The 15,782-nt window shown below is 44.3% G+C and overlaps 1 protein-coding gene across 3 annotated transcripts in view; it reads right to left on the minus strand.

The window, feature by feature from the left end:
* Positions 1-764: 764 nt before the first annotated feature.
* Positions 765-15,782, minus strand: part of CORO2A (coronin 2A) — a 62,264-nt gene continuing 47,246 nt past the window's right edge. For all 3 annotated transcript variants that reach the window (XM_086868387.1, XM_086868388.1, XM_086868386.1), the window contains exons 4-12: positions 12,377-12,526; positions 11,683-11,862; positions 10,733-10,849; positions 8,388-8,492; positions 7,935-8,031; positions 6,023-6,135; positions 4,831-4,921; positions 4,262-4,527; positions 765-2,759 (exon numbers count right to left, since the gene is read on the minus strand). In XM_086868387.1, the coding sequence (XP_086724513.1) occupies positions 2,631-2,759; positions 4,262-4,527; positions 4,831-4,921; positions 6,023-6,135; positions 7,935-8,031; positions 8,388-8,492; positions 10,733-10,849; positions 11,683-11,862; positions 12,377-12,526 (1,248 nt within the window). In that variant the 3' untranslated portion in view covers positions 765-2,630. The remainder of the gene's footprint in view (positions 2,760-4,261; positions 4,528-4,830; positions 4,922-6,022; positions 6,136-7,934; positions 8,032-8,387; positions 8,493-10,732; positions 10,850-11,682; positions 11,863-12,376; positions 12,527-15,782) is intronic.

The following is a 15,782-nucleotide window of genomic DNA, read 5'->3' on the forward strand; positions in this document are numbered from 1 at the left end:
TCTTGAATGCAGCCATGAACATTTCCATGGCCAAAGCTGTAATGGATCAACAAACCAGTGTCAGTGAAAGACAGCTCCAAAGACATGAGCACAGGCAATGGTTCTTCAGATTTTCACCATGGCTACCATGCCTGTGGGAATCAGAGCAAAACAGAGTAAAACAAAAACAACAAAATAAGCCTTAAAGAGAGTTACAGACTTGAGCTGGCTTCAGCCCACACATTTTTTTCCAGTGATTGGAGATATCCAGCATCATGACAGTAAGTATAATGGGAATTTTGTCTGCATTGTGATCTAGCTGAAGGTTGAAGCTGTTATATTGTGCTTGTATTGTCCATGCTGCTTCAGTCTGCAAAATTAAAATCCAGTCTTCAAATAAGTAAATTTGGTAATAACACATTAAACCCTCCTCATGTGAAACATCTAAAACAGCCTGGTCAGAATGTACTGCATAAGAGAAGAGCCAGGACTGCAAGACAGCAGCAAACACCTCACCACACAGAATGCATCTCCAGCAGGACTGAGTTTACTCAAGGCAACACACACAGTACCTCAGAACAGTGTGGAACAGCCACCTCTTCGTGGCATCAAGGGCAACTGGGAAAGATGTAAAAAGACAGGGCCATCTGCATAACACTGTGTACAACCCACCTACTAATGTAAGGCCACAGCCTGACGCAAGCGACAGAGACAGTAGGTGACGCTCCTTTCTGACCTCGATTCAGCTTCAGTCAGTTGAACAACACAATAATAAAACAACAATCTTGCATGTATCAAAAAGTAAAACTCTAAATATATTTATTATTCAGTTATATTTGTTTTTCATTGCACAGATTTGGTTTTTATCCCCATGTTCAACAGTTTTTTACAAAGCTTTTTGGAGTTTTAGAAACTGTTAGAATGATCACTCAAGACTATTTAGGCACAGATCATGAAAACGTAACTCCATTTTCTCAAGGTTTTTTCCACGTGAAAGATTAGCGGTTGCAGCTAAGCTCCAAATTTAAATACATTTCACAGTCCTCGCTTTTACAGGCATACTGTCTAAAAAAGAAGTTTTCATTAAATAGTCTCACCAAAGCCAAAATGAAAGCACCTTCTTTTCCATAAATGCAGAAATCAACTCTAGGATAAGAATCATAGTGGCCAATCATTCTTTATGCTAGTCAGTCATAGAATAACAAAGAACCAGTCCTCAAGAGGATGTAAAAATCCCCTGGAAAAATTACTTTGCTTTAGAAATAATTTAAATAATTTATTTTGTATGAAAAAACATAAGCAAAAAGAAAGGCCAATAAAACACATCTGGTTACAAGGATTTGTCCTAGACATATCCCTGGACCTAGTTGATTCCGTGATTTCTATGTGCCACAACGGAGGTGCACAGTTACAGGCTAAACAGTGTTTGCTTGCTCTGCCTGGGTTTAAGACATCACTATAACATCCAGTATCAAATCAGAGAGCTGGTGCTGAAGGGCACAGATCAGTGTGGCCACAGGGTTGAGGAAGGCTGAGCAGTCTGGGAGGATGCAGGAGGCTGGACAACACAGAGGAAACCTGCAGCTGTAGATGGTTGTAGGAATGGGTCAAAGGTGCTGGCACCTGTGAGCTAAGGAAGCAGCAGTTGCAGGCATTAAGGACAAGTGATATTCCAGCAACCCTGGAGAGCTATTTATGAATGGCCACTGTCCTGTGAGCTTACTGTGGTTGACACACTTCTAGCACCATTGCTGAAATGTCTGCAGTGGGCTGGGGGGTCCAACTCCCCACTAATCCTCTTAAACCCTCTTGGCAAATTTCCCCATTGTTAACACTGCGCAGCTTTAAATGTTGCCCTCATATCTCTGATGACCCTCAGCTGACTGCAGCTGGTCTTTGGCAGAAGCAGGGAAAGAAGGCCACTGACTCACAGGACACAGAGACACTTCAGCTTCTCTGGTGAGAGCTAGCCCACACCATCACCTTTTTAAAGTAGGACCTCCAACACCAACTCTCCTTTTCCTATCACAGAAGTGCTGGCCCTTCGCACCCCCAGTGCAGCCTCCCACTCAAGAGCGGGACTATCCCCAGCACCAGGTCAGGGCAGCCACAGCTTTCCCGAACCACCTGGGGGCAGGGCCAAGCTGTCAGGTGAGAGAGGTGCATAAGGATCACTTTGGAGCTAGAGGTGCCTCTGAAGCTCAGCAGAGTGGAGTCCCTGGGCAAGGGGACAGCAGCCACAGGAGCTACACTGCTGGGTCCTAAGGTAAGAAAAGAAGCTGGTAGCTGCCTTCAGTCTCCCATTCTCCTGTCATGTGGAGGGGCAGAGCAAAACAGGTCATTCCTAGAGCTTAACATGTAGCTTCTCCAGGGCCAGAAGAGCAAGATTTTCCAAAGTCTCTCACTAGCATTAACACACAAGCTTCTGACATTGGTGAGCAGACAAGCAAGGGGAACCTGAAAAAGCGCAGAAATCCATCAAAAACTGTCTGGTGATGATTAGGGAAATGTGACCACCACAAGCCAGGGAAGTCCATGCTGCCTGAAATACCAATTTTACCCCCAGTAAAAAACCTAGGAGGAGTTATCTGCAGGAACTGGAGTCTCCCCCTGTGTCTAGGGGCACAAAGAGCTGCAGGCCAGCAACCTCATTAATTGTCTGTGTTCATTAAGACATTTCTGAGCTCCAGCTCCATCTGTTTCATTTGGACATCTTTCTGGATTAATAACTCACGTAGTCGACGGATTTCTTCCTGTTGCCGGTAATACATCTGTAAAAGCTGTAAGAAAACACATTTTATTTACTTTCACTGAGAAAACATAGGCTTAACATGACAATCCCACCAGAGCTGTCACATCACTTCTGAGAGACATCTAAGGAGGAGGCCTTCCACTGACTGACAGTATCAGCAGTGCTCCTGTTGTCCACTAGATTGGGCTGTGACTGCATGTGTTTCACATAAAGTGTTTGTGTAGGAGAACACAGGGAATGGGGCTGGGGCTGAGCCTCATCCCTAGTGGAGTGCAGCTGTGTAAGACAGGTGAACATCATTACAGGAAAAGGAGCACAGAATGCTGATTTGTATTGAACTATCACAGAAGTGTAAAAGGGCATGCAGGTGTTGTGCATGTGAGAAACAGGCTGTAAAAGGTTGTACTGGGGAATAATAAAGTGCTAATACTTGAAATCATTCTTGGTGTTAATCGTGTGTCAATTGGTACCCTGTGTGAGGAGCCACCAACAATGTATTTGGAGTCTAAATTCCTGGTTCTGCCATATATCCTTCTCTGACTTTGGAAAAGTCCTTTTTCCTCTTGCAGTTGGGACTAGTGTAGTCTGTCACTACATGCATGCAGTAAAGCACCCAACTCTGCAAGCACTGCCTCTGTAACCTTGGGGTGCCAGCTCAGAACCATATGGAAAAATATCCTTTTTCACACCACAGGGAAATTCAGATGTGGAAATGCCTGCCCTATCAAGGTGCACATGCTAAATTTTTGCAGAGATGAAAGAGGTCCCCTGTACTGGGAAGAAAATTATTCCAGGGTTTCTAAAAGCAAACACTACATGTAGCTGAAAATGTCCCTGAGCTGCCAGCAGTGGGAGGCTGACAAATCACCACAGAAATGTACCACTGTGCCAGCTTTGATTACTATACAGAAAGTATAGTATGTTTTCCATGACTAAAGACAGATCATGGAGCTGCCAGGACCTTTTTTAGAGCCTTTCCCAGGTGCATGCTGCAGCCAGCCTCATCAGCACTGCACCAACAAGTTGTCCCTCAGCAACGAGCTGCAGAGGCAGACTCTTTCTCATGTCAGGGTCCACAACAGAGTCAGGCAGTTAAGGCTACACGGAAGCACCAGGGGTACACCCACCCCTTTCACAGAAATCCCTGCTGTCTCACCAGGCTTGCTGACTGCAAGCCTTTGGCTCATCAAAGGGTTATCCTGCATAAACCCCTCTTCTCAAGAACCTGGAAGTCACAAGGACCTCCTTGTCCCCAGCCTGCCACCAGGCAGGTCTATCCCATAAGAATGCCTAGAAAGTTAAAATGCTGACTGCCCCATCCTTTCCAGATCCCCTCAGCTGGGTTGTTGTTGGGCCATATTTCTGCTTTCCACATGGGAAAGCTTTTGGCACCATGAAGAAGAAAGAGTTTGCACTGACAATAGGCCTGCAAAATAAACCCTCCCTGAACTGCCACCATGTGAATGGTATCCTTTTGTCATCTGCCTTTGGGCTTCCCCTCTGGCCACACTTCACCCCAGACACCCATACCTCATTTTCAGTTTTTGGTGGTGGACACTCAAATATGTCAAATCCATTGGATAAGCACATTTGCTCATTTTTTGGTAGTTTCTCCTCCACATCCATCTGACTTATGTCATCTTGAGCCTCTCTTCGATTTTGCTGGTCCTCCACCGACATACTTTCCTCTTCTTCCTGGTTCATGTAAGTAGCTTTTGTGGGTGGCTCTAGCTCAAGAAACTGTGGTGGGGAGTTCACAGCTTTAGAGCCCGGTCTTAAGGATACCAAGAGAGGCCCTAGGGAGGGAGGAGACAAGTGAGCACTCACAAACCACACCCAGAAATCAAGCTGTGAGCAATCAGAGATAAGCATGGAGACACCTGACCCGAGCAGCTTCCAAACTTTACAACAGGAAGTTATTAACCACCTGTAAGTGGTAAGTAAGTAACCGCCAAGTTATTTTAGCTTCTAGCCATTTTTACTATGTGTCTCCTTTTCCATCTTTCCTCTTTCTCTGGCAGGTAAGAGGCCAGAGAGCTGGCAGCATCTTACCCAAGCCCTGGGGAGCTGAAGGGCTGGGGAGCTCTCCATGTGCTGACCTTTGTTAGTCCCGTTGAGCCATTCTTGTGCTGTCAGTGCCGGCTGGGCTGCTGCAGTCAAGGGGTAGATATCTGCCTGGTATGATTCCGACTGGAAACAAACAGAAGTCCAGAGTAACTATGTCAGTGAGATTTTGGCTTAAAGAGGTCATACTGGATTGTGGTGGAGAAATTAATTTATTCCCCTTCAGCACAGAGAGTGTCATGAGCACTCACTGGCACAGCAATGAAGTGTTTTCACCTGCTCTGCACCTCTCTGCTCCTCACCTCAACTCGGAAGAATTGCATCTGAAGGCCTAATTTAATTCATGCCAGTAAGGTCTTCAGACTAGGGGAGGTTAACATAGGCCAGCTCAACTCCCATAAAATCATGTTCCTAAGGATGAATACATGGATACAAAAGACGGACAAGTCACAAAGCATCAGTTGATCATGAGCTGACAGAAGCTAGCCAGGGAGATAAAGCTGGAGGAACACGCCTGGTTGGAAGTTCCCTGTGTCTCTGAATTCAAGGAACTCATACCTTCTTTTCACATTCTACTTTCTGGAAGTAGAGAGCACAGTACTGACATTTCCCATGTACCACGTACCATGTACCTATGCTCTCAGTCACACGAGAGCTACTTTGGCTAGCTACAGATAGCCAAACTGTATAACTGATAATTGTATACAATTTCTATAATGATACCAGCTCGGAAACTTACACCTACATCACCCTCAGTGCAAAGGGTTGTACCTTACATGCTGCAGAGCAATTATCTGTAACATAATTCTACCCAAGGAGTGGAGACGCATGAATTCATAATTCATGTTTTACCAGGGTGATTCTTCCTCCTTCCACAGAGATTTTTATGTCACCCAACATCAGCTCCAACCCCTCTCCCTCTTTTGTCATTATGTCAAACAGATTCTATTGGAGAAGTTTACAGACAGCTAGCAGGCCTGGCAGCATGTCTTGGAAAGTTAGACATTAAATAGAGACATAACTCCTGAATAACTCTTGAGTTACCCAGATAGGGTTTGTTGGCATGGCTGCCCCAGAAACTGGCCAGCTATGTCCCTCATGCCAGGAGAGAGAAAATCTCTTGTTCTACCTATTCTCCTGCCCTCAAGAGTCACAGAGTGGAGGCAGTGCTCTTATTTTTCCACTGATATTTGCCTCAGATATGAACATGACCTAAGGCTGACTTACCCGTCGAGGCACAATCATGGAGATGGGCTCAATCAGGTTTTTAGTTGGAATCAGTTTGTAGAAACGGAAAATTTCACAAGCTGCCACATCAAGACCTCTCTTTGGCATCACTCCTGGGGGAAGAGCATGAAATGAATGGAGTATAAATCTCCTCAGGAAAGTAATGTCATCAGCCATGTGAAAAGGGTCATCAAACAATGAAAGGAGTCATAGCATCAGCACCACATCAGCATGGTTTGAGGTCCATATCCAAAACTGGCTCAATGGCACAAATGACAAGACTAAACAATTATTTGTTTTTTCTGTCAGATGATGTTGTTACATACAGGGTGTGTGGTTTTCATGCTAAGCCTCCTGTTCCTTATTCATTCTAATGGCTCCAAATAGAGTGACAAGAACAGAACAGAACTGGCAGGTGATGCCACAGGATGTGAGTAGCAGGATCACTAGGAAGGGATTTCAAGACACCTAAACAGCACCAGAATAGCTATATATGGCTGAAATACCTACCAGGCAAGTATCCTCCCCCAGCACTGTCCCAAAACAGAAATGAGAATGAGAAGGGAGTGAACATCTGTTCTGCCCATTTGTATTTTAGGGACTGACTAAGCCACACAGATCTCTAAGTTAGGGGTAAACTTTAGGCATAAACTGATAACCTCAGTGGGTTTCTCTCCCATTAGCTTGTACAGTCCAAAGTTATATCCATGTCAATTCTCTTAAAAAGAGAGATTCCCTATGGTAGTAGGCCTTGCTTCATGCCACCCAAGCTTAGTTTTCTACTAATACCCAGTGACTTCATGAAGCAGCAGATTCTACATGAAGAACTGTTGCTCCTTACATTATGCATTCTTCTAAAAGTGAATCTAAACTCCACTCCTCCACACAGTATTTTGTTTCAGTAACATGGAAAAGGAAGTTTTGTACAATAACCTTAGCAGTATGCTTGATCAGCTGAACAAAGCAGGATAGGGAAGCAGACATGATTCGCTTAGGCATTTTAGAAACACTTCTACACTTCCTTTCCATGAAATTATTTTTCAAGAGATTATGACAATGAGAAATAAGGATGTTGTACTGGAAGGATTATAAAAACTGGATAATGAGGAGATCCGTACAGTTAAATTTTAAATAATATATTCCTTTTAATTTTTTTAAGGCAACCTTCAGGCAAAAAATTCAGTGCTGCCAAATACCTGTACCAATGTCCTCTAAGAGCAGGACAGTCCACAGGTAGTGTGGAGGGGTGTTAATGATCCTAGAAACATGTAGAGGAATATGACTCATAAAGTAAATTAGAGAAGGTTCAATAAAGGGTTAACAATAAGGTCTGAGGGCTGAAAGCTAAATTCTGTGACTTGAATTAGTTAAACAGTGGGTAATACATAGACAGGTTAATAAGCAAGGGTCTCCAAAGGAGGAGAGGTGACCTATTATATTTTTCTAAATAGGAAATGTCAGTAAAAAAGAAGGTAGACAAGCAATAAAGACTGAAACCATTAAGCAGTGAAGCATCTGTTACCAGAGAAGTCACAGAGTGGGAATGATGGAAATAGAGTTCAACAACAAAAATCTTGAAGCAGATTGACAAATGGCAAGGAGCATTCTCCACCTTTAAATCCAGACTATCCTCCTTTCCACCGTGACCAGGTATGTGAGAGGAGATGGAGCAGTGACGGGTAAAACTTCCCAGCCCATGCTCTGCTGGTCAGAAGGGCCCTTTCCAGGCTCTGACACTGTCATATTTAGGTGGGCTGGGCCAAGATGACTGTAAGGGCCTGTAAACCTGGGTGGAGGAACCTGACCCATTCTCTTTTCTAAATGTATTTTGAATAGTCCTACTCTGGCAACCTTTAAAATAAAGTCACAATCCTCTTGTAACGTTACACTTATGTAATGTCATGCCACTCACCAATTCCTTTCTGTGGTACGTGAGAACGATATTCCATCAGGTAGGTCAGATATGGTTTCTCAGGGCTTATCTCATAGTACCGTATGTTTCCATCACCCTAAAGGCAAAGAAAATCAGCATCAGCCGGACTCTGCTGTTCAGCATGATAGTCTGAGAAGAATTTCTGGCCCCAAGAAGCCAGAAAGATGTAGGATAAACAATGAACCAAATGTTTACCCTTAAATTCCTATACAGGAAGGTTAGGACCCAGCTATGTACCTCTCCACAATAAACATGGCACATCTGTAAACATCGTAAACGTAGCCTGATGATGAAGCACCCTCTGGCCCCACCCCATCTGCTCATATCCTTAGGTTAACATGCTTCAGGAGCATCTTTGACCTCAGTCTGTCACAACACAGGCTGACATCAGAATCAAACAGGCCTGCACTTGCTGATGTGGAAAGCACTTACCTTTCCCACCACATAAAGCATGTGTGTGTCAGGGTCATAGATGGGAAACAGTAGTCCTGAGGAGCCATCCAGATCCTCCTCCAGTAAAGGCACAGAAAGGTCATCCTGGGCAGGACACAGCAAGAAGAGTCAGCTACAATCACCTGTCAGTCACCTCAAGTCCAGGGCACCTCACCTGAACCCCACCTGGCAGTGGCATGGGAGCACAGCTCTGTAATGATCCACAGCCCTGAGCAGGGGACTATGCACAGGCCTCTGCAAAGCTCTCTGGGTGAGAAATGGGTGCTCTGTCCCAGGCCTTGACTGAAGGGACAACATCAGTTCCCACCACTCCTCAGGCATCTGATGGCATTTCAGGGTAGATATGATAAGAAACATTGCCTGCCTCTACGTGGGCCAGACCCCAGGAAATGAAGCAGCCTTCAGGGTACACCTGCATTGCTGGTGTAAAATTCACACTGAATTTTACTCATGTTTTCTCAAAATCTCTAGTCAAGGTAATACTTTCACAATAATGCACCACCCACAAAAGCAGTCTGTATCAGCCAAGCAGCCTCAGCATTGCACTGTGTGGAGGTGCCTTCTGCAAGGACAGAACCTCCTGCTGGCCTTCTGCAGGTAAGCCATGTAGGAGGACACAGCACACCACTCTATATGCAAAGCTAGCATGTCTTGTACAAAGCTATCCTTGCACTGCTGAAGGGAGTGATTCTAGGAGGACCAACAGGGCACATTCTGGTGTCCTATGTTCATGTGGTGATTCTCACATAAACATGTATTTAGCACAGGGTTAACGCACATTTTCTCCTGCAGAACTGACCAGCTGCAGGCTGCAGTAAGCCAGAGCTTCCATTTAGATGCAAAGATGGGTGTGGACCTGAGGAAGAGGCCTGCCAGGCAGATCCTGTGCCAATCCCTGTTCCTAAGGAGGCTTTACATACCTTGCCTCACAGATCTTCCCACTGTGTTCTTAAACCAAGCATGTAAAACCCTGAAATGGCACCCATGAAGTGTCACAGCACTGCTAAGCACTGTGGAAAGCCTTCAGACAGCAGCATAGAGCTTTGCCTCTCACATGTGCAAAGCCATGTCCAAACACAGCCAAAACATATCAAATCATAGGCCTAGTCTACCAGCTTTGTCTGGTAACGAAGTGTGACAGCACTACAAAGAGACAAAAGATTGTGCTGCATGGTGGTTGATGCAATGAGGGACACATTTAGATGCTGACCAAGTAAAAGCATCTCACTGCATATGAAAGGGTAGATGAGAGCAGGGTTTAATAAGGCTATCAGCCATCCTGACAGGATGGACCATGTCTTGGAAAGGATCAGATAAGCACTACCTCAGTACTCTACCCTCAGGAATCAGAAATCAAAAGCACCCAGCACACTTTTCTTCACTGAGGGCTTCATCTGAATAGACTGTGTCTAGAGCTCATTTCTCTTTCCAGCACCAGGACCCGTTTGCCAGTGAGACCAGTAAGAGTCATGTTAAGTCAGAGGTACAGTAACTATACAGAGGTCCTTTGAACAATCTCTTCCTGTAGTGGGCTGTTGTGGTTTAACCTCAGTCAGCTACTAAATACCACACAGCCATTTGCTCACTTCCCCTTAGTGGGATGGGGAAGAGAATCAGAAAAAGGTAAATCCATGGTTGAGAAAAGAACAACTCAGTAACTGGGGAAAAAAAAAAAAACCCAAACAAAATATAGAACAATAACAATTATAATGAAAAGAAAAGGGAGGGAGAAGAATAAAACTCAAGAAAAGTAAGTGATGGACAACACACACTCACCACACACTGACCAAAGCCCAACCAGTCCCTGAGTAGCACTCCACGGCTCCTGGCCAACTCCCCCAAGTTGAGCATGACATTCTATGGGGTAGAATATCTCTTTGGCCAGTTCAGCTCAGCTGTCCTGGATATCCTCCCTCCCAGTTTCTCGTGCCCCTGCACACTGGCAGAGCATGAGACATTGAAAAGTCTTTGACTTGGGGTAAGCACTACTTAGCAGCACCCCAAAGGTCAGTGTGCTTTCAATACAAAATCCAAAACACAGCCGTGTGCCAGCTACTAAGAAGAAAATTAATTCTATCCCAGCCAAAACCAGAACACGGGCACAGCATTCACATTGTTCTCTTAGGCTTTTATGTTGAAAACTTCTCCAGAAACTCAGTTAGACCTCACAGCAGTAAGAATTATCACCCTTCAGGAATCTGACAGATCACTTCTGAATTGCTGTTATACATCAATTCTTGTGTATGTGGCAGGTGGAAAGTTAAAGTGACAGCAAAAGAGAGAAAACTGAAGCTGGTATGGTTAAGATTTTTGGTCCAACTCACTTGATTCCATAATGCAATTTGCCTATTATTCCACCAAGACGTTCCAGTAGAAAACAGCTTTTTCATGTTCCCAAGGAATAAGACTTTATTGGCTCTGTGAGACTTGTAGCTTCCTTCCTGTAGAAGAGAAAGGACATTGCATGAGTAAGACATCTGTTGCATAGCTACATTTCATGTTGCATGACAACTCACATTCACCTACATCTGGAAAATCTGTTCAGCCCAGAAAGTTCTGAAAGTTCAGCCCAGATGAACTACAGTGAGCAGGATTTCACAGGCATCTGAAAAAAATGGCCTAAACTCTTCAGAATCACTCCCAAAAGCTCAACCATCGATCATAGAATATTCCGAGTCGAAAGGGATACACAAAGACCATCAAGTCCAGCTCTTAAGCAAATGGCCCATACAGGGATTAAACCCACAGTCCTGGTGTTATCATCACCCTGCTCTGACCAGCTGAGCCAATCTCACCTCCCTAACTATTGATTCACATATTTGCAGTACAGTAGTTTCTGGTAGTTGCAGGCAGGACTACCTGTGTACACAAACCTGTCCAAATGGCTACAAAATGCAGACAGCTTCACCTAGCCAACAAAATCCAGGCAACAAGAACAACCTTGATTATTTGGACAAATGTACACTTGCATCCATCTGTCCACCTGATCTCTACCTTCCCTCCCATGATGTCCCTCAGAGGGCTGCACCTATGAAAACAATATAATCCAAATAAGGTTTCAAAGAGCAAAAAACATGGTATCAAGATACAAAATCCCTATTTTCAACAATGACAGCAAGCATTGTGTGGAAAGTAGAAGGGAACAGCACAATATAGTGCCTTGGGCAATGCAGGGCACAGATGCATCACCTTTTATGGCAATGAAGCTACCCAGGAGAAGAAACACTCCAAGAGGTGAGATCAGATGAACCATAAACCTCTGAACCCAACCTACCTGTAGGACTGTTCCAGCACGAGGGTCTATCACACGTATCTTTTTGTCCCTGCAAGCAGTGGCAAGGAGACTGCCATCTCTGTTGAATGACATGGAGAGGACCACATCTCTGTGAGCATCAAGAATCTTCACTGGCTTTCGAAGAATAGCATCCTTGACTTCAAGGTTCCAGATCATTATCTGGAGCAAAAATAATAAAAAAAAATCAGCTCTTTGCTGCCTCACACACCAGGGACTTTGTATACTCTATTCACTTCTTTGTCTTTTCTCTACATGTACAGGTTTTACCATCGTAAGTGATTGCTCTCCAGCGCTTAAAATAATTCCTGATACTAAGAGCAATGTATCAGTGTCAGCTAAGAACGTACAGTATTTTAATTTCCTTTGCAACCACATTTTATATATTAAAATAGACAACATCAGTGGAGATATATGCATTAGCACGAAGAAAAGTGGATGGCACTGCATGCTGTATCCAATTCAGTAAATGAGAAGTGCAGAGTAGACTGAAGTTCATCAGAAGACTGAAAAATAAGACTCCTTTTGAACTTGTAGCAATATCCTTTTGCCTTTCAGTCACCATGGAATTTTCCCCTGAAGAAAGCTTCCAAACTCTTTAGTACCACCTTACAGCTTATTAAAACAAATTTTAAAACACCCAGCCAAACAGGGTGTCCTAGGAGCACAGACCCACCTTGTAGTCATAGCCAGAGCTGAAGAGGATGTTATCAGCTGTGGGATGCCATTCAATCAGACCGACTCTTCGAGTATGCGCAAGAAGTTCTTTCTTCGGAGTGGTAATGTTTCTTTTTAGCAACTGATTTGGGATGTCCCAGATTTTAACCTGAATGGCATAGGATGGGTCTTTGTCAGATTCCTGAGGAGGAGGTAGTTTGGAATTTACCAATAGCTATCAACTGCCTTGGAATTACTATGCCCTTTGCAGTGAATAGGAATGCACCTGGTTTTTTGAATGCTCATCATTTGCGTCTTTACTTTTCTGTGGACCTGAAGATTCCTCTTTATGTTCTATCTTTAGACAGCAATCCTGCCAGGGTTTCTTTAAATTTGGCAAATCCAACCCTTAGACCTGTCAGCACAATTATGAAAAGATATTCCCAAGAGGAAGAAGTAAACCACTGATCTTGCAGACCTTGCCTCTTAACAAATTTTGAGCAGGAGCCAGCAAATCTGAATCCCAAAAGATATTATTTATTCTGTGATTCTATTATATTAGAACAGTGATTGATCCAAGCTCAATCGTCTCTGACTCTACTGGCCCTCTTCATCCTGGTCCTGAGGATCCATTCAATGTCACCTGGCAGAAGAACTGAGAACTCCTCTGGTCAGGTGACAGCTATACTAACGGGTCTCACAGAAAGCTGTGCCAGTGCTGAATGCTTTGCAAATGACACAGCCATTTGTCAAAGTTCACAGAACACCACGCAGGTGGCCTCAAAACAGACACCCTTAGCAGAGACACTAGGCTGCACCTCACTGAAGCCACTCAGCACTGGGAGCATGCCTTCTTGTAACAGGCCCACCTACAGCTCTGGATCCTTCTAGAAGGTTGCTACATGAAGACAAAAATGCTCTGTTCTCCCGGGGTGGAAGAAAACAATAGAGGAAACCAGCAAGAGCAGCTGAACCTCTGGGGGTATAAAAGGAGCCTTTCTCACACTAACCCTAGAAACACAAGTATTTAGAATGCTAGCAGATGATTAATCCTTTGGCTCAATGAAAATTACTATGCTTGTGTCATAATTTTTCTAGTTCTTAGCCTAAAGCAAAAGCAAAATGCTCTTTGGAACATAATTTGTGGAAATCAGCCACAGCTGCCTAAGTCTCCTACTGTTTGGTTAATTTGGATCACTCCTTTTCAAGACAAATAAGAAGGCAACCCAAATTCTGGGACCTCCTGGAAAATATCATAAGCACTCTCCTCAGCAGTGTTTATCCCAATAAGGAAACAAAGTCACCAGAAACATAATGACTGTAGAGTCCAGCTGTACCCACATGAACATCTACAGCAGTTAGAGAAAACATCACACTTTACAATCAGACTGACTGTTTCTTTACAGTTTCAACAGCTGTCACTAAAGGAATGGGGCTGAGAAACTAGAAAAGGGAAAAAGAGGTTGTGTTCATGCTGACAAGACCTGCCTAGAATGAACCATCCACTCATGCTGTGAAATGGTTTGTGATAAAAGCAGAGAAAGAGCACCTGGCTGGGGAATCTCAAGCTGCATTAAATGACAGAAATTGCCAGTTCTTTAGTGTGCAGAATAAGCAGATCTTGGATTCAGGCCTGCAGGGCAAGGGTGGACAATCCAAGCATGAACAATCTGTCTACCCTGCTACATCTTGAAGAAAGCCTGGTAAAATGAAGTAAAAGGCATAGAGTTGCCTGTCTAAGCAGAGGGGAGCAGATCTTCAACAAGTTGAACTCTTCATGCCTGATGGTTTGCCAAGAAGAACAGAAGGTGTAAGAGGACAAACTCTCAGCCCCTAGGCATTTGCATTGGCCTCTGTCCTAAGCCTGCCTGAAACAGCAGTGGGAACTGGAACTCGGTGTTCACAGAGAACATACAATCCTTCCCATGCCCAAAAGTGCCATTCTACATAGCTCCAGCTATGCGCCACAAAAGACAGCCATAGTGCTGCCAGATGAAAAATTGTCTGCACCTGGTGGGCTAACACAATGCCTATTCTTCAAAAACCAGTGGCCTGTGGAACTGCACAATGCCCATTCTGTAAGAAGAACTGCAACCAGCCCAGTTGTGCCAACTTTTACCACTTGATCAGGCAGTCAACTATGACTTTGGGAACCACCAACCGCCAGGGATGACCAAAGAGATCCCCAGGAGAGAAGAATGCATGTGTAAAAGGGAGAGAAAATATATTACTGATTTGAGGGAAATTATTATTATCAGGGAAAAATCACTGACTATGTACATAAAATATAGTACCTAAACAGGAGGTTTTTTTGTAGTCAGCATGCATGATATTTCAGAGGAGACATCCCCTCATGCATCTGGCTGAATAAAGAATGTCTGCTTCTTAATGCTACGTTAGCGTTAAGGAGTTTTTATTTTTACCAGTCTTTGGTAACAGCGCTACCACCAAGGCAAGCTCCAGCAAGACTGGTCAAGAAACCTCTGAGGAATGTGGGAGAAGTGAAACTTCCATTGTCTACTCAGAAGCTTGTAGCCTTCCTCAAAGGGAGGCCCAGCCCAGTAAGCAATTAGATGCATCTTTGCACACAAGTCTTACTTGCACAGTGGCTTACTAATGCTCAGAGATGGAAGAAAGCACCAGGCTTTTAAGAACAGACTGGAAGGAAGGTTTTTCCTCTCGTGTCCAGCCCAGTGGAAGTGGTGGACACTTCTGTGACCCTCAAAAAACCCTTCTCAAGCTTCTCTTAAAACAGAGAAGTATTGCTGTGAAGATGTCTCAAGAGTATGTCCAATCTGAGCTTTCCAGAACAGGCCAGGTTGAGTAAGATGCTGACCCCACACAATGAGTCCAACAGCAGACATGAGACAAGAAGGAGACAGCAGCACAGCAAATCAGGAGAGCTGTAAAGAAGACAATTTGTCCAGTCTCTGGCTGCCCTTCAACTACGTAGTATGAGAAGAGGCAGCTAAACTCTTTGAAGGTACACAAGGAGAGCATCAAATGCAATGGATGTATATGGCAATACGGCAATGCCTGGAGGTCAGAGGTATCCCATTTTCCCTTGAAGGATACTCAACACCTGGAAGAAGGACCTAGTGAGGCCACAGGATCTGTAGCTTTAGAGATCTTCCCACCTCATCGGAACAAGACTTGGAGCAACCCAATTCTTTGAGTAGGAGTAGAGTTGGAGTCGGGAAGTGACCTCCAAGGTCTAGCTACAAGGTATCAGGAAAGACACACCAAGAAACAGTCTGCTGTCCTTGCTACTTAACAGGCAGGGAGGTGATGTCTCTATGTCACAGTGCGGAGGACCCCTAAGATACCATTTCCTGGTGCTAGAATGAGGATGGGAGAGTAGTAAAAACAGAGTACAGTCACAAACAGACTTCTTGGAACAACTTTTGATACTGACACCAGTGACA

The sequence above is a fragment of the Cyanistes caeruleus genome, chromosome Z, assembly GCF_971803275.1.
Source record: "Cyanistes caeruleus chromosome Z, bCyaCae1.hap1.1, whole genome shotgun sequence".
NCBI classification, from domain to species: Eukaryota; Metazoa; Chordata; class Aves; order Passeriformes; family Paridae; genus Cyanistes; species Cyanistes caeruleus.